The sequence below is a fragment of the Phaethon lepturus genome, unplaced genomic scaffold (genome assembly GCF_000687285.1).
Source record: "Phaethon lepturus isolate BGI_N335 unplaced genomic scaffold, ASM68728v1 scaffold10585, whole genome shotgun sequence".
Classification (NCBI taxonomy): domain Eukaryota; kingdom Metazoa; phylum Chordata; class Aves; order Phaethontiformes; family Phaethontidae; genus Phaethon; species Phaethon lepturus.
In genome coordinates, this window is record NW_010542702.1 from 11,943 (window position 1) to 38,643 (window position 26,701).

General features: G+C 36.6%; 1 protein-coding gene across 3 annotated transcripts in view; it reads left to right on the forward strand.

The window, feature by feature from the left end:
* Positions 1 to 1,766: 1,766 nt before the first annotated feature.
* The window catches only part of NR2C1 (nuclear receptor subfamily 2, group C, member 1), a 41,444-nt gene continuing 16,509 nt past the window's right edge, over positions 1,767 to 26,701 (forward strand). Inside the window, exons 1-9 of one of the 3 annotated variants that reach the window (XM_010288121.1) lie at positions 1,769 to 1,956; positions 5,045 to 5,120; positions 9,630 to 9,737; positions 14,608 to 14,838; positions 18,157 to 18,238; positions 21,155 to 21,334; positions 23,773 to 23,920; positions 24,022 to 24,112; positions 25,407 to 25,591. In XM_010288121.1, the coding sequence (XP_010286423.1) occupies positions 5,067 to 5,120; positions 9,630 to 9,737; positions 14,608 to 14,838; positions 18,157 to 18,238; positions 21,155 to 21,334; positions 23,773 to 23,920; positions 24,022 to 24,112; positions 25,407 to 25,591 (1,079 nt within the window). In that variant the 5' untranslated portion in view covers positions 1,769 to 1,956; positions 5,045 to 5,066. Of the gene's footprint in view, positions 1,957 to 5,044; positions 5,121 to 9,629; positions 9,738 to 14,607; positions 14,839 to 18,156; positions 18,239 to 21,154; positions 21,335 to 23,772; positions 23,921 to 24,021; positions 24,113 to 25,406; positions 25,592 to 26,701 lie in introns of those variants that run through there. The other 2 variants (XM_010288123.1, XM_010288122.1) reach the window with 2 other exon arrangements.

Here is a 26,701-nt window from a genome sequence, read left to right on the forward strand (position 1 = left end):
TGAAGCTACCTTAAAGCACACACCTCTTGATTCTGAAGGTTAGTCTTTTTGTTTCTTACCGAGATGACACTGTAGAAGTGTGCATCTGAGCTGCAGGATGGTCTAAGCAGCACAGAATGATTGGATGAGCAGTTGAAAACTTCTGTTTTGCTTTGAGGTTTCTGTGCCTCAACAGGATTGGGTTGTATGGGATTCACTGAGCTCACAGCTGGTGAATTCATGACTATGATCAAGAATGTATGCAGTTTCAGCATGAATTTCCCTCTTAATTTTTCAATTTTTGTTGTTAACTACTTGTAGGTAAAAAAGATTAATTTTTTTTTTTAAGATGCACTGTCAGGTGTAGAGTGAAGCATTGATGTTAAAACCAGCATTCTTAAAAGCTGTCCTTATGTGGTGGTTGACACCCTCAATGATGGACACTTAAGTGTTTGTTATGCTTTTCTGAGGGATTTTTTTTTTTTTTCTGAGAGCTGTGCCATTTACAAGTCATTCTCTAACGATTATAGTTGTTGAGAAAAAGCTCCTTGAAGGCGCTTTGAATGGAGAGGTGACATTCTTCAAGTTCAGAAATAGCTGTGTTTGAAAACTCTTGAGAACACAGATTTCTCTTTCTTGGTTCCGAGAATCACATTTCAAAGAAGATCTTTTTGACCAGTAAAATTGTGATTGGGGAAGGATAGGAGCATCACTTGTTTAGGGAATATTAATCTAGTCAGGCTTTCAAAGTCCATTATAATTTCATTAGATTTTTATTTATCATCACCTTTAAAACAGTTTGATTCTAAACAGTTTGTCAAAGGATTTGCTTATTACTGCCCTTTGGGTTTTCTTTAATTTTCTTTATTTGGGGGGTTATTTAGACTGTATTGCTACAACTGAGTACATCTTGGAGGTTGTGATTGAGTAACACTCCATTCTATTCCAAATACCTTCCTGTTTTTTTCTCATCTCTAATTTAGGATTCCTGCAAAAATAATACATCATCAAGGCAGGGAACCTCTTTCAGGGAACCTCTTCCACTGCTCTTAAGAGTAAAACAGAGTATATTTGCATTGCTCCTAACAGCAAGAATAAAGGATGCCTATGGCCAATACTGGATTTGAGACGCTGAGTATTTTCAATATTTTATTAGCACTGTTTGATAATACTGAATTAATAATGTAGAAATACTTGCTCGCTCTCATAGCTATTCGTCTTGCTCACAAGAGAGAGATCTTGTTACAGACAGTTGTTAGCACCAATACAGAATTCTGCCATAACCAGTACAAATTCTCCCCATGCTTTTAGCGAGGATTTGTCAGTATAGCAAAGAACACAAAGTCCAGGCTGAAAGAAGACCAAGTCCAACATCTCAAAGGTGAGACACCATTTAGTTCTGTGTTGGGACTTGAAAAGGTCAATATCTGTTAACTAACTACTAAGAGGTTGAAAAGTCTGTGCTGAAGAGTATTTCTACTAGAGAATCCGAAGTTTTAGCTATAAAATAAGCTCATGTCTGTGAAACTTTTATAACTCTACAGTTTTCCATGCATTGTCTTGAAAACCAGCTTTGACTATTAAGGTTCTCACAATTAGAAAATAATACCCTTCCTAGAAGTAGGGGGTGAGGCAAGAAGATAGATCCCTGTCAATCTCCTAACTGTACAGTATGTTAGCTTATGGACCAGAAGTCTCTGCTAGGCTTCATCATCAAAACACCATCATTGCCTGTTTTGTCCTGTGGCTGTATGTTCCTATTTTTCATCCTCTGTTTCTTGTTTCTTCACCAGGTTCATCTGTAAGATCCAAAAATAAGTGTATCTAAGCTCCAAGGCTCATCTCGCAACAATTTACAGAGCTGTGGGAAAGTATGGGAGACTTCAGATGGCTTAAGATGGTGTAAATTTCTGCTGCCGTGGAAAGGTGTGATCTATAGTTCCCCTTTACCACTGGTACAGCAGTAGGGTTTGCATGGCAATATAGCAAGTGCAAGCCATTCCTTGGGCTGAGAACTAACACGGACAAAAATAAAACTTTGCTGCTGGCTGTGAAGTCACACATGTACCAATGCTGGCAGCAGGGAGGGAGATTGGAAACTCAGCTCAACAGATAGATTAGGGCTAGCCCATTTGGTGTCAGAATTGTTTTGAATAAGGTAATAATGAGTCTGCAATATTAAAAAGACAAGACCTTTCTTCCTTTTTAAGATTGCGGACAAAGTATTCATTGAGGTTAGAGAAATCAGATGTCTTCATCTTTCATTTACTGAGTTTGTGGCAAAAATATTAAGGTGTTGATATTTAATTTAAAGTAATTGTAAGATAGAGAAAATCAGAGAGAATCTTTAATTAAAATTTTGCAGTGCCACAGGTATGATAGGTAAGATTTTTTTTTATTCTTCATGTCTGAGTCAATTTCTGTAAAAGTTATTTTCCAGATTTTGCCTCCTGTGCAAGTTCAGTATTTGACTGCAAGCTTTCACTAGATGAACAATAAATTAAACTTTTCATTTCAGTGTACTGTATTGTTCATTTCCATGTGCTCCTGAGCTTGGTGCAACACAGCTATAGCAGTAATAATTAGTATTCGCTATTCTTGTTGGAACATGCTAATTCTACAGGCAAAAACACTAGGAGTTTTAGAAAAGCATAAAATAAAGCTAAAGTAGCCGCAGGATCTGTGGGTGAGTATGACTAAAATTGAGAAGGTCATAATCATACTTCGTTATGGAAGGATTATAGACCTGGCTTTTCTGATGGGAAAATGGTATTGATGTAATCTAGTTTCTTTCAGAAAAATGATAGAGAAAGTGCTAGAGACAGTGATTGCAGAATGGAAGATGTTACTGCTGTCTCAAAACGCTGACATGGGGAAACGTGTTCTCTGTAAAATTGGTTTAAACTGCTCAAAATAAGCTTTCTTGTGCATAGCTCTTTAAACTAGACACTCGATGAAGTAAAACTTTTAAATTAGATAATCATTTGTGTCCTTGAAAATACCTGCACAGTAGACCTATATGGGGGCAGTCAAAAGATTTTGCAAATCAAACCGCTTTCAAAATATTGGGGATTTTTTGTTATTGCAAGCAATTCTTGTTCCTGTAGCTAAGAAAATAGTGCATTTTTGAGTTGTACAATATTCCAGATGGGAAGGGACATCAGTAGATGTCTAGTCCAAAACCCCACTCAAAGTGGGATCAGCTGTGAGATCAGATTGGAATTTCAGCCTTTTACTTAGTTTACTCTTAATTTTTTGCAAATTATCGTCATATGCACAATATTTCTGATACGTCAAATTGTCATGAAACAGTAAGGTCTTCCTCTGAAATACCTCTGCAAAAAGTGTATCTGTCTTACCCAAAAGCGTGTCTGTCGTACTAAATAGTTCTCCAATTCACTTTTAAGGCATTAAACTTTTTTCTTAATGAGGTAGTACTAATTTCTGGCACTGTGTGTGTAAATGATGCAGTATTTTGTTGCTAATGTTTTATTTAAAAGAAGAAAACATCTGATAAAATACAGTGGCTGTCTCGAAAATCTAAATTCTCTGTGAATAGTGATTGTGCTGCATCTCACTGCATGCGGAAGCAGGTTAATACAGTGCTGCTGCAAGGGTGCTGATGTTTAGTAGACCTTCTAAGGAGATAATACTTTTCAGGATAAGCTTCAGATTCTCATGTTTTACGTGTATGCCTGTCATCTTTTGTCTTAATCTAATTAACAACACAGCATGCTGGTGGATAATTAAGAATGGTCCACACTGCCCGAGTATTTCTATAGTCTTCCCTTCCATGCATCAGTCAGGGTTTAGTATATCACTATGCATGCTTCCTGCATGCATAGGCCTGCAGTTCCTGCCTTAGTCAAAAGAGATCTCTCTTTCCAATTAGAAGAGCAGAATGAGTTTCAAAATGAGTTACCTTTTTATTTGCATAGTTGATTGGGAAAGTTTAGAGGTCATTGGGGTAGGAGATGGTTCCTAGAAGTTCTAGCAAAGTTAGAGTGAAAACCAACTAGCTGTATATACAGCTTTTCTACATATGTAACTACTTCCATTAGCATTCTAACTTTTTGTATGGTTAGACGCACCGTTCCTGTTTGTGAAATAAATAAACAAATAAATGTTTTATACTGTATAAAAATCCTTTATACTGACAGCATTTATTATTATGTTCACACAGGCAAATGTGTGTTGGTATTAAACATCTTTATAACTTTGCCTGCAATGAGAAGGCTGTATATGCTGAGTGCCTTGTACAGTTGAAACAAAGCAAATTTAGTATACAGACAAATCCTTGAGTGTAAGAGTACTGTCTCGGTTCACAGAACAGTGTTTTTAATACAGCTTTTGTCAGGAAAATCAAAGTGTTCACAGTGATTCATAATTTGTGTATGTTTCTTCTAAGTACCCCCTAGTGAATATTTGTAAATCTGTACTCAGACATACAAGGCATACACCTGATTACTTCATACTGCATTAATGTAGTAGTGTCTATTAGATTCTACAAAATTCTTAATGAAGATTTGGACTTCCTACTCTGTAACTACAGTATTGATGGCAAAACAGCATCTTTTTTTAAACATGTATATTTTCTGCCTCCCAGGTAGTGCCTCCTACTAATTACAAAATTGACCTTCAAGTGCTCCTGTTAATACTAAAAAATCATTATGAGTTCAGAAGAAGTTAGACTTTTCCCCCTTTGATTTGCATTAACAAAATTGGCTCTGTTCTGTTTTTTAAGATGTTAATTATGTCCCTGCAGATGTCATGGTCAGTAATACACTTCTGTTCTCACAGGGAGTTTATTATATTGTTGCTCTTTGGGAAAGCAGAGGAGGAAAAATAGGAAGTCTCTGTGTGAGTTGTTTGAGTAAAAAGGTACGGAAGTTTAAAAACAGAAAATAAATTATTACTTTTATAGTATAACCAAACTTTAAATTCTGCAGGAATGTCACCTTCAGACAACTATGAACATACTGTACTTATGTGAACTGTATTTCCCCAAGATATTTTTACTATTGAGACTATGGATGTTAAGCATCTTCTTTCCTTTCTTTGACAGGAAATTCTGGTGGTTAAAGATCATGGCAACCATAGAGGAACTGGCCCACCAAATTATTGAACAGCAAATGGGAGAGGTACATAAATTTTGAGTCCTTTTTAAGAGACATTGAAAAATAAAATGTACAGACTGATATGTAAAACCAAAAATCACACGAGAAAGTAATTTTTAGTACACCCAAAGCTTCCAGAGGCTCTCCCATGGAATACTAGAAGAACTTACTATTATGTCCATTTTAAAGTTATGCTGCAAAGTCTTTTTTGCCAAAGTTTGGCCCATGGAAATGAAGCTAAGAAAAACCTAGCAGTGTTTCCAGTAAGTGTCTAGCTGTTCAGCTTTGGTGTTTGGGCCTGTAATGGTCTTCAGAGAGACGTCTGGTTGTATAATTGCTTTGCTCACTTTCAGTTCCAAAATTCACCGTCAAGAGAGTTGTCGGTACATAGCTTTTACTTCCCAGTTAAGCAGTTGCTTCAGTTGTCATTTTTCTTTTTGCTAGTCCCGGTTTGCCATGGTCTTCACTGTAAAATATTTTTTTGGTGTTTGGTATAAGTCAAAAGGAAGATTGAACTCTTGTTTGTGCTAACTTCTGGTTTTCATTTCCTGTAACCTGTGTGTAGAATCTATGTACTGAACCAGAGAACTTCCAGATATGCACAGATAATTTGGGAGCGTGGATAAGAGTATACATACTTATCTAGAAGGTTTCATCATAGCATAGTCTCTTTAAAACTAGCACCACTTTAAATTAGATAGAAGCAGTAACTTACTTATCTTAAATAAATGGCATTTTTTAGCCTGAAATTACTTTTCAAGTAATTTTAGTTCCTCTCAGTCTTCATTTCAAATAGAAAGATTGGAGCGGGGGGTGGAATGGTTAATTCTGTTCTGTATAAATTCTTACAGCTTTTATTGTTGTAGCATCAGAGTGTTGCTAAGGCTATCTCCAAGGGAATAAGTGATTTATATGATGTATAGTGTTTTCTTTTTCTCATTTGTCCTCTTTATAGGTGAGAATGGCATGTCTGCTGTTGTTTTGTTTTGGTAATATAATTCCTTGTGGAGGTCTGAATAGGGCTGTATGTCCTGGTCTTTTTTATTGTTGTGGTTTTTGGGGGGGAGGTTGAAAGAGGATGGTGTAGTGATGGTGTTTAGCCTCTGTGACAGCTGTTTCTCAATTTCATAACGTGATTCCATGAGACGCTGCACTGAGTTAGTATCTCAATGCCGTGGGAGAGGGAAGGTCCTTTTTCTGTTTTTTCATCTCATTTAATTTCCACACTAACAGAAAGCTAACCCAGCCTAAATAAGTGGAAGATTTTCTGCTGGGTTAGTGCACTGAGTGAGTACCAGAGCCAGCATAAAGGTGATGGCTGGTAGCCAAAGGAAGGCAGGGGAGGAGATGGAGGGGAGGGGAGGTGCGACACTGCAGAGAGCTGTTGGATGTTTCTATTCATGGTGAAACTGCAGCCTTACAGTTTTCATAGATATCATTCTGTCAACAGTATAGATTCGGATTTGTCCTTTAGCAAGGTTTTACTGAGCCTGAGACCATCACATCTTATTTGGCAGCAGTGCAAACTTAAGCATTCACCAGTCCTCACTTAGCCACTTATTCTCATGCTGTGCTAGTCCTGCTCATGTAAGCTCTGTGTGTCATTGTGCAGTGGACAAAACTGAAAAAAAAAAATTGCGGGATAGTGGAGGATGGTCTTCTCCCTCACAGTTGGGGTCAGTTCCCTTATCTGGTACAAGGTGCAGCCCAACCTGGCACATGGTTAGGAAGGACTGAAAACATCACCCAGGGCAGTGCAAGGCGGGACTTCGTAAGCCAAAATTACTGTCAGAAGTGCATACCATGCATGTGTGCACTGCCTGAAAGGTGGAGTCAACAAGGAAAGTTGTCTTACAGGGGCCTTCATGTAATATCTTACATTCCGAATTACCTGTGACCTACCGGCTGTAATTGCTTAGTGGTATTCTTATTTGATGTGAACATTGAAAACCGTATGGTCTATGGAGCTTCTGCTGTATTTTTGCTAGCATCTGTAATTCTCCTGAATGTTGAAATAGTTTTAATGGAATTTACAAGAAAATTTACATGAGTAGAACATGAAAGAAAAATGACAGGCCTTCCTATTCTGAGGAGAATGGAAAATGCTCCTATGTCTCATTGAAATAATGGTCAGAAGCGTTCTGTGACATAGATTTTGGTTTCTTTATAATATTAATTCTTGTTCATGAAGCATTTTAAAATATAAAATTATTACAAAAAATTTATTATGATGTTCACAATTGTGTTTCTGTTAATTTAGGGCTTTTTTGCATAAAAGCAAAACTTATTAAGAAAAAAGGAATTTATAGCCTACCTGTATGGAATATTGCACAGTGTTTCTCTTTTCTCACATTCTGCCAACTGCTAATCATCTTTTGCTGAGTGTGAGATAATGCATATTTCTACATCCGATCACATTCCTTCATTCATGTAGGGAAGTTGTCTGTCAAGAGCCCGCAACAATCTTCTTTCTTTAATCTGTGGTTGGGTAGACTAAATATATGGCGGTTTGTTTCTACGGTCCTGGCAGGTAACAGTAACAGAGGAAGGTTGCATATTTGCCAAAACAGAGTCTGTCATACACAATATAATTTTTAACAAATACTGTGGTTATTCTTATCAGTATTTTTTTTAACTGAAATAAAAAACTGTATTCCTTATAGAAGTAAAGCTGTGAAGCTGACATTTTGTGGGGTTGAAGAGCAGTTTTACCTTACACGATATGTAGGTCATGACATTTTAAGGGAGCAAGCCTAAAACAGTCCTGGAATATGTTGCTTATTTTGTGAAGCAAAGATAAATTCACTAAGAACTCCAGTTGCCTATAATTCACCACATGTACATGTCATTGGAAAGGCTGAAGCAGAATTTTAGTGCTTGAAAGTATGTCTTTCAAACTGTAGATGTTGCTGTATAATGAACTCTTCTTTGTCCTTTACTTAAGCAAAGAAATGGATGAATTGCTTGAATATGGAAAGCATACTCATTAAAAGTGATGTATTTTTAGAAAGCAGTGTTCGAAAATGGCTTGGGCAGTAGTTTGACAAGCATTTCATTTGATGCTGCTGGCAGCTTAATCCCACTTTCTCATTTGCTCCGATGCGTCTGCTTCTGAGCATTGTGGAGATCTGGATTGAAGGTTTGATCTATGCCAAGAACAGCCTGTGTGTGTTTGTTTGCTGGGCTGCTTTTTAGCCTGCATCAGTGTCCATTTCCTGATCACTGAATGACTAACCAAGCAGTGTCATCTACCAAGCTGAAGGGATAGGAGGAAGTAGGTTGTAAGAGCTGAGGCTGGTACCAAATTAATACCTTGTCAGGGAAAATTTCAAAATCAACTTAGGCTGATGGGATCATGTATTTCTGCTATAAGGGGAAGTCTACCTACTGCTCCCTCCCCTTCTCACGCTCATCTCCAGCTGCGTGTTCTTGCCTCCTTTCTTCTGCTGGTACTAGCATTTATGTGGTTCTGTGGTTGCAAAATCAGGAAGCTGATCCAGGAGGAATGAAAAAGCTCTCAACCTGTTATGAAACAGTACCTTTAATGTGATACAGACGTATCTTCTCTATATTAATTGGGGCCGGGGGCAGTTGCAGAGGACCATTTTTATAATGGTGTAAATACCAGGAATTATTATTAATATAGAATTGCAGGATGCTCCAGAGTTGTTGAATTACAAAGTTGGGGCAGTTACTCGGAAATTTAAGACAAAAATTTCAGTTCGAAGGTCTCTGTAAACTGTGTGAAGATGAACTTCCTTTGTACTACAAAAAGTCCCACCTTCCTGATCAAGCCTCTGCAAATAGCAGCTGCACTTGTTAATTTTTATTGACAAATAACGTAATGAATACCTTCCCCCATATACCTTTGGCTAGAGCATGTGAAGGATTTTTAAAATACTGATAATCGTTAAAGCCCTTCCACAAATGGTGTCTGAGAACATTCACACAGAGATTTACATTTGTTTTAAGATACACTGCTTGCCAACTCCATGCATTTCATTAATTTTCTCTAGCTTTCTTGATAGTTCCCCGGTATGGAATTCTGTTGTTCTGTTTTTGCTGCTTTAACAGAAAAACAGAACAGAAAAGGCCAACTGCTGGTTTTCAACACCAGAAATGCTTTTGTCACTTTAAGCCATTAAGGTAAAAATATTTTAGTGTAAATGTAGCACAACTGTGATGAACGGTATTGTGTCCCATTAACATCAACAGTAATAAATATTCAGTCTGCTTGATTTACATGGACTTGTCAACAATGAATTGTTTTACTTAATGTGTTCCTAAATTTCAGATTGGAAGGTATTTCAAAATGGGATTAAAACAATGAAACAAACAGAATTTTCTAACTAGCAAAATCAAGCTATTAAATTATTGCATTCCTTATACAGTAAAAGCATCAGACTTTCCATAGTGTTGTGCAGAGAAGTCAAAAGTTGGTGAAACCTTAAGGTTTCATCCATTAAGGCAGTCTATCCATCCTTAAGGTAGTATATCCACTATCAATCCATTACATTTGTTTCTTCTTTCTAGATTACCCATTCCCAGGAAGCTGTTACACAAACACTAATGGATGGGACAGCACAAAGAATACAGATTGTCCCTGCAGATTCGGGCCTCTCTTTACCACAACGTATACAGGTATGCTTCATCTGATATATTTTTAAAAGCAGAGATGGACTATTTATTTCTGCCAGTTTTCACATACAGTTCTTTTGTATTTGCATCATATTATTTGCTTGAATGTCAATATTCAGCCCTGGGTGACAGAGACCATTTCTATATAAACAGGAATTAAACATCATTCCAATGCTTCCCCCCTGTTTTTTTGTTCTTTTTTTCTCCTGAGAATTTTAAGATTTAAAAAAAATTATAACCATGGAACAGAAGAGTACGTTTCCCAATACTGTAATGATAATTGCTCTTAAAAAACTGAATAATTTTTAGATTTGGTAATTCAACTGAGTTGTTGGAACATTTCTACATTTTGGAGCCAGGGAGGGAGGGAAATACTACATTGTATCATTGATACAAGTCATGAAAAAGGGCAAGGCAACCTAATGTCTTAGAAGGATACTAGTTTTTGATTGTCCCAACCAGTGTTATATGTCCTGGTATGCTAATTCATACCCTGGCCAGGTAATAATCTCCAGTTCAAGTGAGAGTAGGAAGTTCTTGGCAGTATGGGTAGTTAAATGAACATAAATGTGTGTATATGGAGATAGGAGGATTTGGGGAATAATTTTATATTTTATCCCTTAAAAGTCAATGCAAGTCCTTGCAAATGTTTTATTTTTAAATTTCATCCTAGAGAAAAAAATCAACTGCAGAATCAATTTTTAAAATATTCTCATATATATGTTGTTGCATACAAAAACATTCTCATTTAAGCGAGCTAGCTGCTAGTATAATCTTGTCTGCTTTTTCTTTTGCTGGCTTCATTCTTCAATATTTTCCCCTCTTTTTTCCTGTTTTGGTGCACTGTATTCAAGCTTTGTCCTACCTTCCAAGCCTCTTCACAACTGCCCCCATACATGAACACCCCCTATCCGTGCTGTAGTCATGGTACCAGTCTTACCTATACAATAGATCTTTATTCTTTTGGCTACCTCCGCTCCTTTTCTACGCTTTGTATACAGCTGTACCTTTTATTAACTAATTCATGTTAATCAATTAACCACTATCTTTGTCCTCTGTTTTCATTGTCAATACCTGTATGCTATAATGTCCCTGTAGTGTGAAGCCATTTAATGTAATTTCAGCATCAGGGTCCGAATGTGGGACAACGATTTATAAACCCATGAGCCTTTAGTGTTGAACAGCAGGACAGTTCTGTTGCTTCAGAGCCAGTGGCAGACTTCTAACCCTTGTGTGTCACCTTTTTTCAGGGGGTGGGGGGGTGAACTACTTTTGGTTAGGCACTGTAATTACTGCAAATATGATGAACGTAGAAGAATTGTATTTCTAGGGGCAGGGACCTGTGTATAGTTCTTCATCATCTCACGTAGCTGGAAGATCCCTTTTTTCCTAATCCAGCTACTTTGGCCCTTGACTTTTTTTGCCACACTCATTGATTCTTGCTTCAAAACGGATGGTGAGCGCTTTGGGGCAGTGGTTGTCTCCTGATACTTGTGGAACAACAGTCAGTCGAATGGCATCCTTCCTGCAAACAGACATCTACAATCATGTTATTGATATCAATAATAATAAATTAGATATGAGATAGAACTTAGTAATGAAAACGTTCCTCAAAGCAGAATTTATGTGAAGAGTAAAGTAGTTTGTAGGAACAAATACATCTCAGTGAAATGTTCAAAGTAAATGTTAAATTGATTAATTTTGACTTTATCTTTTCAATCAATGTTTTTTCCTTTCTTTTTGTTAAATGCACATAAATAATTATCTGAAATCTTGAAATACAAAATCCTCAGTAAAATATTCTTTAAAATGTTTCATTAGTCACCCTTTTTAGAGAATGCTAACATTTCTCTAGGATGAAAGTCAAATGTCACATTTGTTTCTTAACAGATGTTTCTGTTCAATACCAGCTCTGTTATAAGCAGGTGGATTAGTCCTCTGTGCTTAGACACTTTTTTTTTCTAAAATAGTAACACAGAATTATTGAGGTATTTAATTTATGGAAATGTTTTTTAGATGGAAGTCAAAACTTGTTAAAGGACAAGGCTTAAAAGCAATAAAGGAGAATACTATCCTCCATTATCATCAGGATGCTTAAGTGAAATACATGGAGGAAGTGTATTTTTTAAGCAGACAATGCTGAATTAATATATTCCTGTTTTATAACATTATCCCTTTAGTCATAGTTGAGTTTCAGATTATTAAGAAACATGATGTGTTGTCACTGAGCCCTGATGGATTCCCTTGAGAAGATAAGTGGTTTTCTTTTTCCCTCTGATTATTTTTTTAATCCTATCTCAACATTTAGGTACTGCCAGTTGTTATACTTTGGTGGACGGCTCAACTCTTCAGAGTGCCATTGCAATTTAGGTGGAGTTTTTGCAGGTGTATGTCCATAGGAGGTCAAATGCAGGCAGACTGGGCTTAATTGTTTAAACTGCTTTCTCATATGCTTCTGCAAGTTGCCAAACGCTTGACAGCCGCAGAAACCATTTAAGCAGAATAGCTTTGTATGGATATTAACGTAACACTATACCTAGTAAATCATGTAGTGAAAACTACGTGGGCATCCTCCTAGAATTGCAGGAAGCCATTTGAAGAACTGGGACGCTATTTGTTAAATAGGAGGTGAAGTGAATTGTGTGAAGTAGCAATGGTTCTTCTATCTACTGTCCTGCCATATTTATCTACAAATACATACCTTTTTTAAATTACGGAGCAGGACTACAATAGGAAAAAGATAATTTACCATATATATCTAAAAAATAATTTCAACTTTAGTTCAAATTTGTATCTTCACTGTTTGGGACATGCTGGTTTTTGAGTTAGTTTTATACTGTACTTTGTATAAACCTAACTGGATCGAGTATATGCCTTTTTTGATGTACACATACTTGCACTTTTAAGTTTTGATAGGGAGACATATTTTAGATAAGAACATCTTTCAAAGAGCAGGTCTGGAAATTTAAGAAACAGCACAATATTCTGTGTTTGGCTTTTGTGCATGTATGCACCGTGTTGAGGATAACATGCACTGGATTTCTCCTAGTCCCAATAAAGTAGATGTGTTTGGAGAGAAGGGCAAGCAAACATCAGCTACTTCGACAACAGCCAGAAATGACACAGGAGAAATAAAGATTGTAAAATGAAGAAAAACAGAGTGGAAGGAAAAAGCTAAGCAAAGAAGGGAATTAAAAGGGCAAGGAAGTTTGCCTTCTCAAGGATGTAGAACTAACATAAAGGATTAGAAAGGAGAAGTAAGGGACTGCTATAGTCATTCGTGGTCCCGGACATGTGAATATCTGAGAAAACTGAATGGAAAATGCTGTATTAATCATGTTGATAACTACTGTGGTGGTTTTGCATTGTCTTCCTACCCTACACCCCAATCGTGTTACAATTTACGTTCTTTTCTTATATCTTCAGTCTCTGGAATTTTATCATCTTACCTGGCCTTCTCTCTTAAATGAGCTTTTAATTGTGTTTTGCACAGAAAAAAATTGAAATTTGAGCCATTAACATGTTAATAGCAAAAGGCCACCTTTTGTATATTTTGGAACTCATAATTTCTGTATATTTGAAAGTGGCAATATTGATATATAACTGCTAAAATTAGGTACTCAATAATTTATATCTCTTGCTGCTCATCTTTTTAAAATATAAGCTATACACAGGTTTTTGAAACATTTAAGTATATTGAAAATTTAGAGAAAGTAATAAGCTAGTTGTGAAGGTGCAATAGCAAAGTCAATAAAGACTTGAGTGAAATTATGCCTCATTCAGTTTCTTTGTGCCCCTGTTCTCCGCCTGGAAAATATAATTAATATTGCTGTCCTAATTACATGAAACTAGGTATAAGTGTTGGGCCATGAAATAAATCGGTAGTAAGGACCATGTTAGGGATGGGTAGGTGGACATGAGTGTTATGTTATAGGTATAAAAAAAAATAAATTGAAGCAATTTTATTGATCTGTAGTTCAAAAATAGTTTGCAGGAAACAGTCTTTTTAACATGGTTCTCCTTAGTCTCCAGAATAAACCAGGCAGTTTTCGGTATAGGCATTTTGATGGAGAAAGGCAGGAAGTGACTAAAAATGAGATTTATAATAGAAGATTTATGGAATCTTGATTAATTTCACTGAGGGTTATTATCTTCTGACAAAGCTGGCAAAAAATTTACTTTACTGGAGGATTAGTGAATAAAGTTCTGCTGTATTGCTGCTTGAAAAAAGGGATAGGTTCTTGATGGTGAAATGAACCATGAAAGCATGTTTTCCCTTTAAAAAAAGAATAACTGGCAGAGAAAAAGCTTCTGTTTTGTTTATTTTATTTAGGAACATATATGTAAAAAAAAGACCAAAGAAATGAAGCCTAAAATGTATATACAGGTGCAACAAGATTATTGCTTTTCTCGCTGTTTGATGCTTTCTTTTTTCACTTGGAAGTCTACATCTGTGTTTTTAAGAAGCTTCTTGTTAAGCAGCCAAATCTGGGAGATGCTAAGCTCTTCACGTGGTGTGCAGTGAATTCAAGAGTTAAGATTCCTCATAAACGTGATGGGTCCTAGGGCTGAGCTACATCGAATTCTGGATGCTAGAATTTGTCAGGGGTTTCAGTAGTGTTGTAAAAGCACAGGCCATTTGTGAAACTGAGTATGAATTCAGGTTTTGACTTCAAACACCCTTGATTGAAGTGTGTTTCAAATACAGTGAAAATCCAAGGTTTCACCTGAGTTCACTCTTGTGTGACAGAGGGAAATACGATCCTGCTTCACAAATGTCAAAGGCAAAATTCCCGTTTTCTTCAAGTGCCCAGATTGGGCCCTAAAGGTGAACTTAAATTACCATAACAATTTGAGATAAATGTATTATTAGATTGTCACAGATCAGCAGACGGGCCAGAAGATTCAGATTGTTACAGCACTTGATCAGAGCTCATCAGGCAAGCAGTTCATCTTAACAAATCATGATGGCTCTACCCCAAGCAAGGTGATCCTTGCCAGACAAGATTCCACTCCAGGAAAAGTTATCCTAGCAACTCCAGATGCTGCAGGTGTCAACCAACTGTTTTTTGCATCCCCTGATATATCTGCACAACACATCCAGGTAGATAATCCACTTTATTTTGTAATTTTGGTTCAAATGGAATAAGAAGAGATGTTTTATTTCCAATTATGTCTGTCTGGGTTCTCCTTTTTTGAGTTGTTTTTTTTTAAACAGTATACTTTCCCTTGCATTAGGACTCAGTATGAATACTTGGAAATGATAAAGAAAACTTTTTTCTAGTAAATTTACTGCTTTTAGCATTTATACCCTGGCTCATGAGATGAGAAAGAATACTGTTATTTTTATTGTCATTTCCAGCTCTTGCCGTACCAACAGTCCTTCTGTATTTCTGCTTCATCTACTCTCCATCTGTTTTCATGTATTGTTAAAAACATGCTCTTTTCTCCCTTGTCTTCATCACTTAATGTTTCCTTCTGCTTGTTTTCCTTTTCATATGCCGTTGTAACTACTGTTCAGCTGTGTGAATTGTACTCCAAGGTGGTTTCTCCATTTAGTAGGGAAGTACATGATTCGGTGGGGGTGGGAAAAATAACAGTAAAGTTTTTGGATTTACTAATGGGAGATTGTAACTAGTCAGGTTTGTAACTCCCTAAACTGGTCCCCAGTGCACCATACTCCCACACACATTGTGTGGGAGTCCTCGCCCTCCAGCTTCCAAGCTTTCTGCCCCATATCCTCACGTGGCAAGGATGGGATGGCACTGATGTGAAGAGCGTGAAGAATGTGCACAGAAGACCTGGGAGAGCTCCTTGAGCATGAAGTAGGAGATTACTACACTCCAGCTGAAGTGTAGTTATTGCATATTGTTTACCCATGTACATTTATGCTGCTGTTAAAATACGTCAGTGTGGTAGGCCAGGCAACATTAGGATAGCTACAGTCCACTTAGTATCTTAAACAATGGTCAGAAACAAGTGCTTAAGGAAAGGCATTAAAAACTGGACAAGTAAATAATGATCCTTCTGAGCATACCCTTTCACTTCCATTAGTTGATGGCTTAGAGTGACCTCCTGATTTGGAGATTGCAGTGAGCCCATCACATTTGATAGCTGCCACTGAAGTTTAATAACTTTTTTAGTTATTTAGGTAGACCATATATGCTTTGGTCCGTATAATATCCCGTAGTACAATTGTATGTTGTGCAAGGAATACTTTAGTTAATTTAATCTTCTGAGAGAAATACTTGATTAGGTGTCTCTTGCACTGTAAGAAACAGCAAGAAAGGATTGTATTGTTTTTGTAAGTCGCTATCATATCCTCTTTCAAGTAATTTCTTTCATGTTAGTTTGTGCCCTTCTGGGAGCCAGTCCACTACTCTGATTCACTACCCACTTGTTGTGCAAGCATGAAGCATATCTCTGTATCATATATTGCGGGTTTTTTTTGAAACTCGCGTCTTTGCAAATGGACATCCAAGGTCCTTGCTCCAAAGAATTTGATTGCTATGAATAGGGGAGCAGTAACAAAAGTCAATCCTATTGAGCGGCATTTAAGCATGTTTAGTGGTATCATACATTTTGTATTTTAAGTAAACCTCAACAAAAGTATAAACCAGATGAGAAGTGTGCCACACTGGTTTAAAGAGCAAAATTGAGGTATAGGGAAAGCCTGGACAAAAAAATTAAAAGCTCCAGTTCTGGTTGTGTAGTTTGGGCAGAATAGGTTTGTTTGAGAGACAACAGAGTATTCTGTCACTTTAGGTAGGTTCTTTTGTTGTCAGTTAGTATGTATGGGTAGAGATTTTTTTTTTCCCCCACTTAAAAGTTGGTGAAATACAGAGTGCCATTCATTTGTTGTTCAACTGCATCCTCTTTGGGATCTTTCATATTTTCTCCCCTAAATAATCTCTTCATCTGCAATTTTGCCTTTTTTGTTGTTCTTCTATAGCCTTCCCTGGAAATGCCCATTCATTTGCTCTGCAAAAACCCTTTCCTTTATTACATCTTATCTTTACGTTGACTCATTTCACAAGGCCCTGTTTTCCATCATCTGTTTCATCTTCAGTGATTCTTCTTCATCTTAATAATTAATTTTTATTCTTCACGTTCAAGATCCTTTGATGAGTTCTCTAAGTCTGGGATTTTTATCTCCTCATGGGCCTAATTCTGCAGTCCTTCCTTATGTGGAACTTCCCATCTCAGTGCAGGTTTCATTTATGGAAGGACTTAGAATTTGTTTATATGCATTTTATATAATATCATGAAAATACATCATGTTAATAATGGAAATTAGGAAAGAATGAAAGGTTAATATTCTTTTAACTCATTAATATTACTTATCTGAAAAAAATGTTACATTAAAAGAGAGCTTAACAGATGAATGTTTGAGACAGTATTGTTAACAAAGGCTGACTAGAAAGAAGTATGCTTGTTAAACATTCCCGTATATATCATCCATACTATCTTCAAACTTCCAAAAAAAAGTCATTTCTTAATTTTCTCTACAGAAGATAGGGTACTTTCTCTTTCAGTAAGTTATCTTTCTTTTTATCAGAGATCCTGTTTTGAATATGCAAGACAAGAATGAGAGTGTGACTTTCCATTAAGACACAGTAGGAGTTAGAAACTCTTAAAACTTCTAAGTTATAATCTATTTAATGGGAAAAATAGCTCATTCTTTTCCACTTTATATTATTGTCAAGATGATGTTTGGTTGTTACTTGTGATCATGTGTGTTCCTTTTTTAATTTTTTTGCTGTGCTTTATTTATGTCACAGTGGGATAGAGTTTTTAAAGATCAAATGGAAGGCTTGTAGCACCTACCGTGTAGGTAGGTGACAGGTATCAGAAATAAATGAATGAGACAAGGCAAGAATACTGTAATAATGTCAAACTGTTGCTGAAAGGCAAACTGTATACCAATTGGTAGTTAATTATAGTGTCCAGAGTACATGGTCCACCATTTATGTGTATTATAAAAAAAGGAGTTCATAAATCTGAATGTACATATAGTAGCCTTTACAAGGGATTTTTTTGTTCCACCTTTTTAATGCTTCAGTCTCTTTTGTACTGTGAACAAGTCATTAGGATATAAATACAAAATTGAACAAAAGGTAAGAGTACACAGATGCTAAATGTTTTTCAAAATGTCAGTCCATTCTGCAGGGGTAGTATTTAGACAAATGAAATCCTGAAATCTTTTCGGAAGTATTACATGTAAAACTTCTGTTCCATTCTAAAAAGGAGCTCAGTGGCCTGGAAGGTAGCTCCTTTGTGTCTGTAAAAGGTAGTCAAGAAAACTTCATACTTGGTAGATTTGGTCCCCTATCTTAGAGGAAAACCACAAGCATGAGATTTATTTTAATCTTTCTTGATGGTAAGAAAAAGAAAAATGAAATTCTTTCACACTTTTTTCCAGATTTTAACAGACAACTCTCCCAATGAACAGGGCCTAAATAAAGTGTTTGATCTGTGTGTTGTATGTGGAGACAAGGCATCAGGTATTTACTTTTTTCTTTCTTTTTTTTCTTTTTAAGGCGGTGCAATTTTATAGAAGCAGTTTAAAATTCTTCTGAACCTATATAACAGTTTGCATGCATATACACACACACATATATATACATACATGCACAAACAGAAAGGATACACTACTCTTTCAGCGGAGAATTCTACTAAACGTTACTCTAATATCCATGGGTAGACTTCTATATTGTTTGTTTACAGCATAAATTTAATGTTTTCTACCAGATAATTTGTGTCTTTTTTCCTTAGATTGATAAATTTTATTTTCTATTATGAAAATTTGTCTGATAAAATTACTTAAGCGACAATGTTGAGAGTTTTTTCTTCCTTAAAATAAGGAATGAACTTTCATGTGATGAACTTCGTTATTTTTGACAGGTTCTCTTAAAATATATGAAAAACCTGTTCATTATTTTAAATATGAAATCGGCAGGCAAGGGAGTATATGAAAAAAGTGCTAACATGAGATTTATTAAAGACAGTTATTTGAAGAAGCATTGCTAAAATGGTAAAACTGCATTATAGTAAAAAATAAACTTAAGAATGGTATATTCATATATTGCCACCAACGTAGAGTGCTAAGGTAAGAAAAGAAAAATGTTTCATGCACTAAATTTTGTGTAATGATATTAAGAGACTGGGAAGAAGAATAGTGGGAGCAGTGTGCTGGAGAACTGTCTCTCGCATTCCCTTTGCATGTGTGCCTGCCACCAGGTGTTCCAGATCTGTCAGAGATGGAATTACTGAGAGGGCATCTTGTCTTTTTTATTTTTTATTTAAAAAGAGAGAGAGAGAGAGAGAGAAGAACTACAAAGGCTGTTCCTCAGCATGGTTTAGCTGAAAGCTCCTTTTTCTTTGCATTTTCTTTGTTACAGAAGATAATGGGGTATAAAAGAGATGAGACATTTAACTTTGCTCTTTACTTAGCTAAAATTAGACTGTGCATGGAAATGGTTGCTCCATCAGAAAATTCTTATGGTTTCTCAGAGTGAAGTCTGTGTGATGGACTTCCAGTAATGTGGAAATATGAGAGCTGCAGTTAAATGCTCCTTTTGGAAAGCAGTAGAAATAAAGTGTATAAAAATAGGGGGCCAGGGGAAGAAGTAGTTGATGTTAGGGTATCATCATGAGTAGTAGGATGTAGAGCAAACTGCCTAGAAAATAAAACCAGTTAAAAACTTTGTATTGCAGCAAAGCTTAGCATAAAAATTACAGTCCCCAGAGCTCTAAATACACGTCAGATTTTACCCATCTCAAAAGAGATTTTGGCCAAACATAAGACAAAGATCTGGTTAGTCTATTCCAATTGGCAGGACTCCTCTGGCTCCCCAGTGGAGGGCTGGAGTATTCCTTGAGAGGCTGGAGATCTCGGGAGATATTCCTCCTGTCCTGGCCCAGGGTTGTCGAGCACTGGTAATGAATTTGGGGAGAGTGCCATGTTTCCCTGAGCAGCTGCAGGTTCACAGAATCACAGAATCACTAGGTTGGAAAGGACCTTCAAGATCATCAAGTCCAACCATTAATCCAGCGCCACCATGTCCCCTAAACCATGTCCTGAAGCGCCACATCCACACGTTTTTTGAACACTTCCAGTGATGGTGACTCCACCACCTCCCTGGGCAGCCTGTTCCAATGCCTGACCATTCCTTCAGTGGGAGGGAAAATAAAGAAATTTTTCCCAATATCCAGTCTAAACCTCCCCTGGCACAGCTTGAGACCAAAGCAGCCCAGGAACTTTGCAGGGTGGAAATTAAGTATTCACAATACAGCTGCTGTTATAATGTTACTCTTTGTGTTATTCTATTAATATAAAACAAATTTTCATAAATTTCATGTTTTAATAGTGTGGTAATATGGTTGTGATAAAGGAATCTAGAAAACCTATAAGAATTTCTAGAAACTTCAGTCAGGCAAGATTAATGTATCTAAAAAAAAGTTTGTGAGGAGTGAGAAAAGAATCTAAAAATACATTTTCCCTTACGCTAGTTCATATTTGAGATGTATTTTTGTAATATGCCCTACTTAGTTCAAAGACCAGCCTTGGTGCCTCTGTGATATTTTGAGTGTTTGTCAGTGATCTTAGGTTTTAGAATTTTTTTTTCTTCAGGATCATAGAATTAAATTTGTTGGAATTGTCAAACATGCCTTAATCAAAACCAGTACTTTTTAGTAATATTTGTATTTTGTGCTCTAGCAGAATCAAAACAATTTACTTCTGAAAAATAATTTTTAAACTTGACTTTTTTCTGTAATATATCCTAGAAATTTTTATATGTTAGTATTATATATTATAAAATTCACAGAAGAACTGATTTAAAAAAAAATAGCTATTTTAGATTATTCTGTCATTGAAGTTTTACTGAAAGAACTTAAGGATGTACTGTTACTCTGTTAGGAGAATGAAAGGTGAAAGTAAATCTTTGAAGTGATTACCTACTGCTGTCAAATGCCACGTTTGCACTTTCCCTGGGTCCATTAGATTTAATGTATCCAATTTTGACAACTGAATTTGTAATGAGCAATAACAGGACTTGACTGTAGGGACATTTTCTAAAAATTGCTAAAGAATGTATAAATTAAAAGTTTCTTCTGTGTTCTTGCTAACCTGTTCTCTTAGCTTTTTTAACACTGCTGTCAACACATTCAGCAAGAATTTAATAAGCAACTTGCCTATTTGTAAAATCTGTCCTAACTGCTTTGAACTAGAAAAATAGCTCACTTGCTTTTTTATGTTGTTTTATAGCCAAGATATATTTTAAGATCTTAAGATCTCTAACCTATGTGTTCTTTTTCTGGGTAAAATAGCAAATACTTTGTTTTTAATAAATATAACTCTAACAAAATAATATTACAGTGTAAAATTAATGTAGGAATTCATGTTGTTTTGTAACTAGGGCGTCACTATGGAGCAGTAACTTGTGAAGGATGCAAAGGATTCTTTAAAAGGAGTATACGGAAGAATTTAGTTTATTCGTGCCGAGGAACAAAAGACTGTGTCATTAACAAACACCACCGGAATCGATGTCAGTACTGTAGGCTGCAGAGATGCATCGCATTTGGAATGAAACAAGATTGTAAGTCTGAATAAGCATAAATTATTGTAGCTGGCAGCTATGTTAAAGTTTGTGCTACAAAAGATATGCTTTGTATTAATACAAATTGTTATCTTGATTTTATATTTTTATATCATTGTGTCTTTCTCCTTTAAAGAACTGTGCAAGTTTGGTTTATCAGATGTCTGAAATGTTTTCAAGCATACATATTACTTGGCAAACTTAATAAGCCCATTGCATGTGGTAAAAGTGAATGAGTTGTTACTCCTAGGTGGCAAATGTCAAGCATATCTTCCATGTTTGGTTTTTATGTATGCAGTTCAATTTTTCGATGTATAAATGAAGCTACTGAACGTTTTGAATCCTTCTACCTTCTTGTCACTTTTTCCACGACTGAGGTTGCTGGCAATTGCTGCTCACTCTTGTCAAAGCTGTGCAGAGACAGTTATTCACAAGGCAGAGATCCATAATGATCTAGAGATCAGTTCTTACTGATTCCAATAGATTTCAAGTTCCTTTTTAGTTTTCCATACATCAGGTGTAGTGATAGTGTAATAGCACAGGAGTATCAGAATACTAAAGATGCAGAAAATCAAGCAATAGATGAGTTTTTCAGCCCCAATACTACCATGCTGTCGCTAGACGCACAGTAGCAGTCTTGTGCTCTGCTCTCTGCCATCCAGCTCGTATGTTGCTGACCCTCTTGAACCTCTGTGGACATTCCTTTTCCTACATCCCTGCTTCTGTCAGCAGAAACCAGTAGAACTTTTCCAGCACAGAGGAAATGAATTCAGAAAGGGAGGAAAAGCTGGGATGGTGAAAGTGGATTTTTACCCCTTCACCCTCTAGTTCAGCTGGTAGTACTTTGCCCCTTCACAGAAGTCTGTTGAAGCAGAACAAAATTGCTGGGGTTGCGGGTCAGAAGGCAGGAAAAGGATCTCTGGGTCGTGGGGGAAATCTGAGCTGAGGAGAGGATTGTTCTGGGATAAGAAGTCTCATTCCTCAGTGGAGTGGGGAGAGGAAAGAAAACAGCACTGTCTTGTACCGTAGCTCCCTCAGTGGGGTTATTTCTCCCTTTAAGAAGTTTTGGCCCTTTCTCAGCAAACTCAGATCCAGCTAGTGAGCACAGGGTTAGCAAAAGAAGATAAAAGGCTTTTGCCTTCACCTCTCACCCTTTCAAAGCAACATTTGTAGGTTACAGGCTAGCTTCAATGGCATTGTCAATACTTGATGATTTTATGACACTCATCAATGTAAAAATTTGAATAGCATCACAGTCTATAACTAACTTGAAAGCTTTTAATTTTTATCTTTAGTTATACATTTTCCAAAACTGCATAATTGAAGAAAAAATAGTTTTTTTCCTATGTGCCTTTGTGTTTTAAAATAATGAATATTCACGATTCTCTTTATAGGCTTAAACAGTTTTTATGTGCAGTAAAGCATTAAAGAGGCTCTACTAGCCAGTAGCCAGTCTTTATCAGGCTGCTGAATTGATGCATATTTTAAATTATGTATAGGCCTGGTATGTGACTCTCTTTCAGGATCTAATTCCAATGTATAAAATGACTTGCACCGCTTTAAAATTGTGGAAGAACAGCCTACTGCATATTTTTTAGATTTGTACTTTGTAAATACCTTTTATTAATTAATTTTTAAGGTAACAGTATTGTGTTACCATTACGTTATTTTTCCAGAAATCAACTTTTCCTTTTAAAAATTAAAAACCAAACTGTAAACTGGTTTCTTTTGACTTTATTCTGTAGAGCTAGAGAGTTCCTCATAGAGTATAATACTGTTAAATTTCATTTTAATGTTCTCTAATCCATTCAAAGCGAGGTCATATATCTGTAGGCTAAAGCACAGATTCATTCCACCTAGTTTCACTGAGCTATTCAAATTAAAATCGACTTCTTCTCTGAAGTCAGTGATTGTGGGTCAGAATGTCACCCAGATCTTAAATGGTCTGAACTGAACTTTGTGAATGTCCGTTTCCATCTGTATTGTCTAAAGTCCTAACTTGGGAAGCTTCTTTAAGTGCATAAAGTTACGTGGGTTCAACCCAGACCCACAACCCATGGAAAAGGGTACTATGAGTCCTTTACGAATGAACTGAGAATGTGAGATAGTGAAATTGAGGATGGAGAAGCCGTAAGCCTCCAATTAAAGATACAAATTCAAAATAGGCCATAAGGGGATTTCTCCTTCAATTGTAACTTGAAAAATTAAGTGTCTGTATGTTTGGTGTCAGACTTTGACTACTACATCATTTCATTAAGAACAAATTGCTGTGTTGTTTTTCACCCAAGTTGTTAGCTTATTGGTTATGGGATTTTTTTAATTAGTTATTTTCTGAATCATTATTAAAATTGCAGATTCAATAAAGAGAGGGGAAAAAAGGATTATTTATTAGTCTGTAATTTGGGATGTGACTTAATAGTTGCATATTATTTTGTTAGCTGTGCAGTGTGAGAGGAAACCTATTGAAGTGTCAAGAGAAAAATCTTCAAACTGTGCAGCTTCTACAGAAAAGATCTACATTCGGAAAGATCTTCGTAGTCCATTAGCTGCAACTCCAACTTTTGTAACAGACAATGAAACAGCAAGGTATGTAAATGCTGCTCAGAAGCAGCTATCTCTGTTACCTGAAGCAGTAAAAATTAATTTTAGAATTAATTGAAATGAAAATGTGTGCTGTTTTGTGTCAGATCAACAGGTCTGCTGGAATCAGGAATGTTTGTTAACATTCATCAGTCTGCAATAAAAAGTGAGCCTACTGTGCTGATGACTCCAGATAAGGTATATGATGATATGACTGATATATTAGGTAGAGTTGATTGCTGTAATTGTGGGTGCAGGGAGGGAGGGGTGTTCTGTTTTGTTGTGCTTCTGTTTTGTTAAATTCATTTTTAAAACACTCCTTTACAACATTAGCAACTGTTGCAAATGTCTTCTCTTCACAAGAATGCTTTTAGCCTTGCATAGCAAAAATGCTAAAAACTCTACATAGTAAATACCTTCCTCCACATTTTTAGAGAGCTTTAAGGGCTGCATTATTTTTCTTTGTATAGGGAAATCCTGACAGTTGGGTATTTCTTCTGTACCAATAGGATGAAGTGTTTGCAGAACCTCACATGGCACTATCACAGTGCATTTCATAAATACTGTTAGGTTTTTTTTTCCCCCTGAATCACTAATTTTTTTGCAATGCTAATAAGAGCTATCTCAGCAACAAATTTGTTTCTGAGCTAGTTTTCCTTTTGTTTTCATTTTGTTACACTTACTGATCCACTAAAGCTATGTGATAACATTTTGTACTTTTCTAGCTGATATTAAAATACCTCATACCGTTTTCACACATTTTGCCTTGCTTGCTTTGCCTGCACATGGCCCCGTCAAAAGTTGCTTATTCCATTTCATTTTTCTTGCTTTGTCTGTAAAGTATGACAACACAAACTAAATGACATGTAGCATGCTGATGTTAGCAGCAGCAGCATACTTGTCTGTAATCATGCACTTTCCTTATTATTTTTCTTTTGTGGGCCAGAGTGGGAAACGTGTCTTATTGCCTCTGATTTGCTGTTCACTACTGAAGCACCTTGGTCCCTTGCAGTTAAAGAAAGACATAAAAACCAAAAAGGCTGCAACAGAATTCTTTTTCTGCTTGCTTTTAAACATGACTTTTTATCCATTACTTCTTTTCAAACATTCTCCTACTCTTATTACTACTGACTCATATGAGGAAGGAAGGAAGATGCTAAAAATACAATCTAGTGCAGTCTTACAGTCCTGGTGACTGACTAGTGAGTGGAGATGATAAATTCTCTTTCTACACTTGCTTACCATCTGTAACATTCTTCCTGAAAGAAATAGATAGCTATTACTTTTAAAAGTAAATGTCTAAATATTTCATATTTTAGAAGCAGTGTAGTGTCTAATTGCTGCATTATGATTACCCATTTACTGAAAACAATAATTTTCTTACAGGTCTATTCACACACTCAATTCTTCATTTATGTAAAAGTTAAGATTCTTCTACTGCAAGTTAACTGCTGCCAGTATAAAGGAATTAAAACCTCTACTTTTCCTTTAGGTTGAAGCATGTCAGGGAGATTTAAGTACACTGGCAAATGTGGTGACTTCATTAGCAAATCTCAGTAAATGCAAAGACATGTCACAAAGCAGTACAGAGCTATCTATGATTGAGAGTTTAAGTAATGGAGATGCATCACTATCTGAACTCCAGCAAGAAGAACAAGCTAGCAGTGATGTTACAAGGTAAGGCATGTTACACTTGAAAATACAGGTAACTTAACTGCATTAAAAATAACAGCCTGAGCTCATGCAGAAGAGAAATCTTGTAAGATTCTTCCAAGCGAAATCATAAGGAAATGCTATTTGAGAAATACTTTCAGTTGTTTGTTCTTGAAATTAATTTCAAGGTAAAACTCACAACTGATTTTCTTACTTTTGGTGTTCTTAACATGTCTTAGGTCTTGTACTATAGTCTGAGTACTTTGTATCATCCTAGAAAACTGTTTCGTAGAGATCTCGCCTGTGTAAGTAGTTCAATGCCTGTAATTATTCATGTCCTTAAAAGCTTGAAAAACATTTTCTTTTTACACAGGAGAACTCACAGAATTCTCACCATCATTACAAATACATTCACTGAATGTCATAGGATCATAGAATGGTTTGAGTTGGAAGGGACCTTTAAAGGTCATCTAGTCCAAATCCCCTGCAATGAGCAGGGACATCTTCAACTAGATGAGGTTGCTCAGATCCCACTCCAGCCTGACCTTGAATGTTTCCAGGGATGGAGCATCTACCACCTCTCTGGGCAACCTGTGCCAGTGTTTCACCAGCCTCATTGTGAAAAATTTCTTCCTTATATCTAGTCTGAATCTGCCCTCTTTGAGTTTAGAACCATCCTCCTTTGTCCTATCGCTACAGGCCCTGCTAAAAAGTCTGTCCCCATCTTTCTTATAAGCCCCCTTTAAGTACTGGGAGACTGCAGTAAGGTCTCCCCAGAACCTTCTCTTCTCCAGGCTGAATAACCCCAACTCTCTCAGCCTTTCCTCATAGGAGAGGTGTTCCATCCCTCTGATCACTTTTGTGACCTTCCTCTGGACCCTCTCCAACAGTTCTGTGTCTCTCCTGTGCTGAGGGCTCCAGAGCTGGATGCAGGACCCCAGGTGGGGTCTCACCCAAGCGGAGTAGAAAGGAAGAATCACTTCCCTCGACCTGGCCACGCTGCTTTGGATGCAGCCCAGGATGTGATTGGCCTTCTGGGCTGGGAGTACACATTGCCGGCTCATGTCCAGCTTTTCATCCACCAGTATCCCCAAGTCCTTCTCGGCAGGGCTGCTCTTGATCCCTTCATCCCCC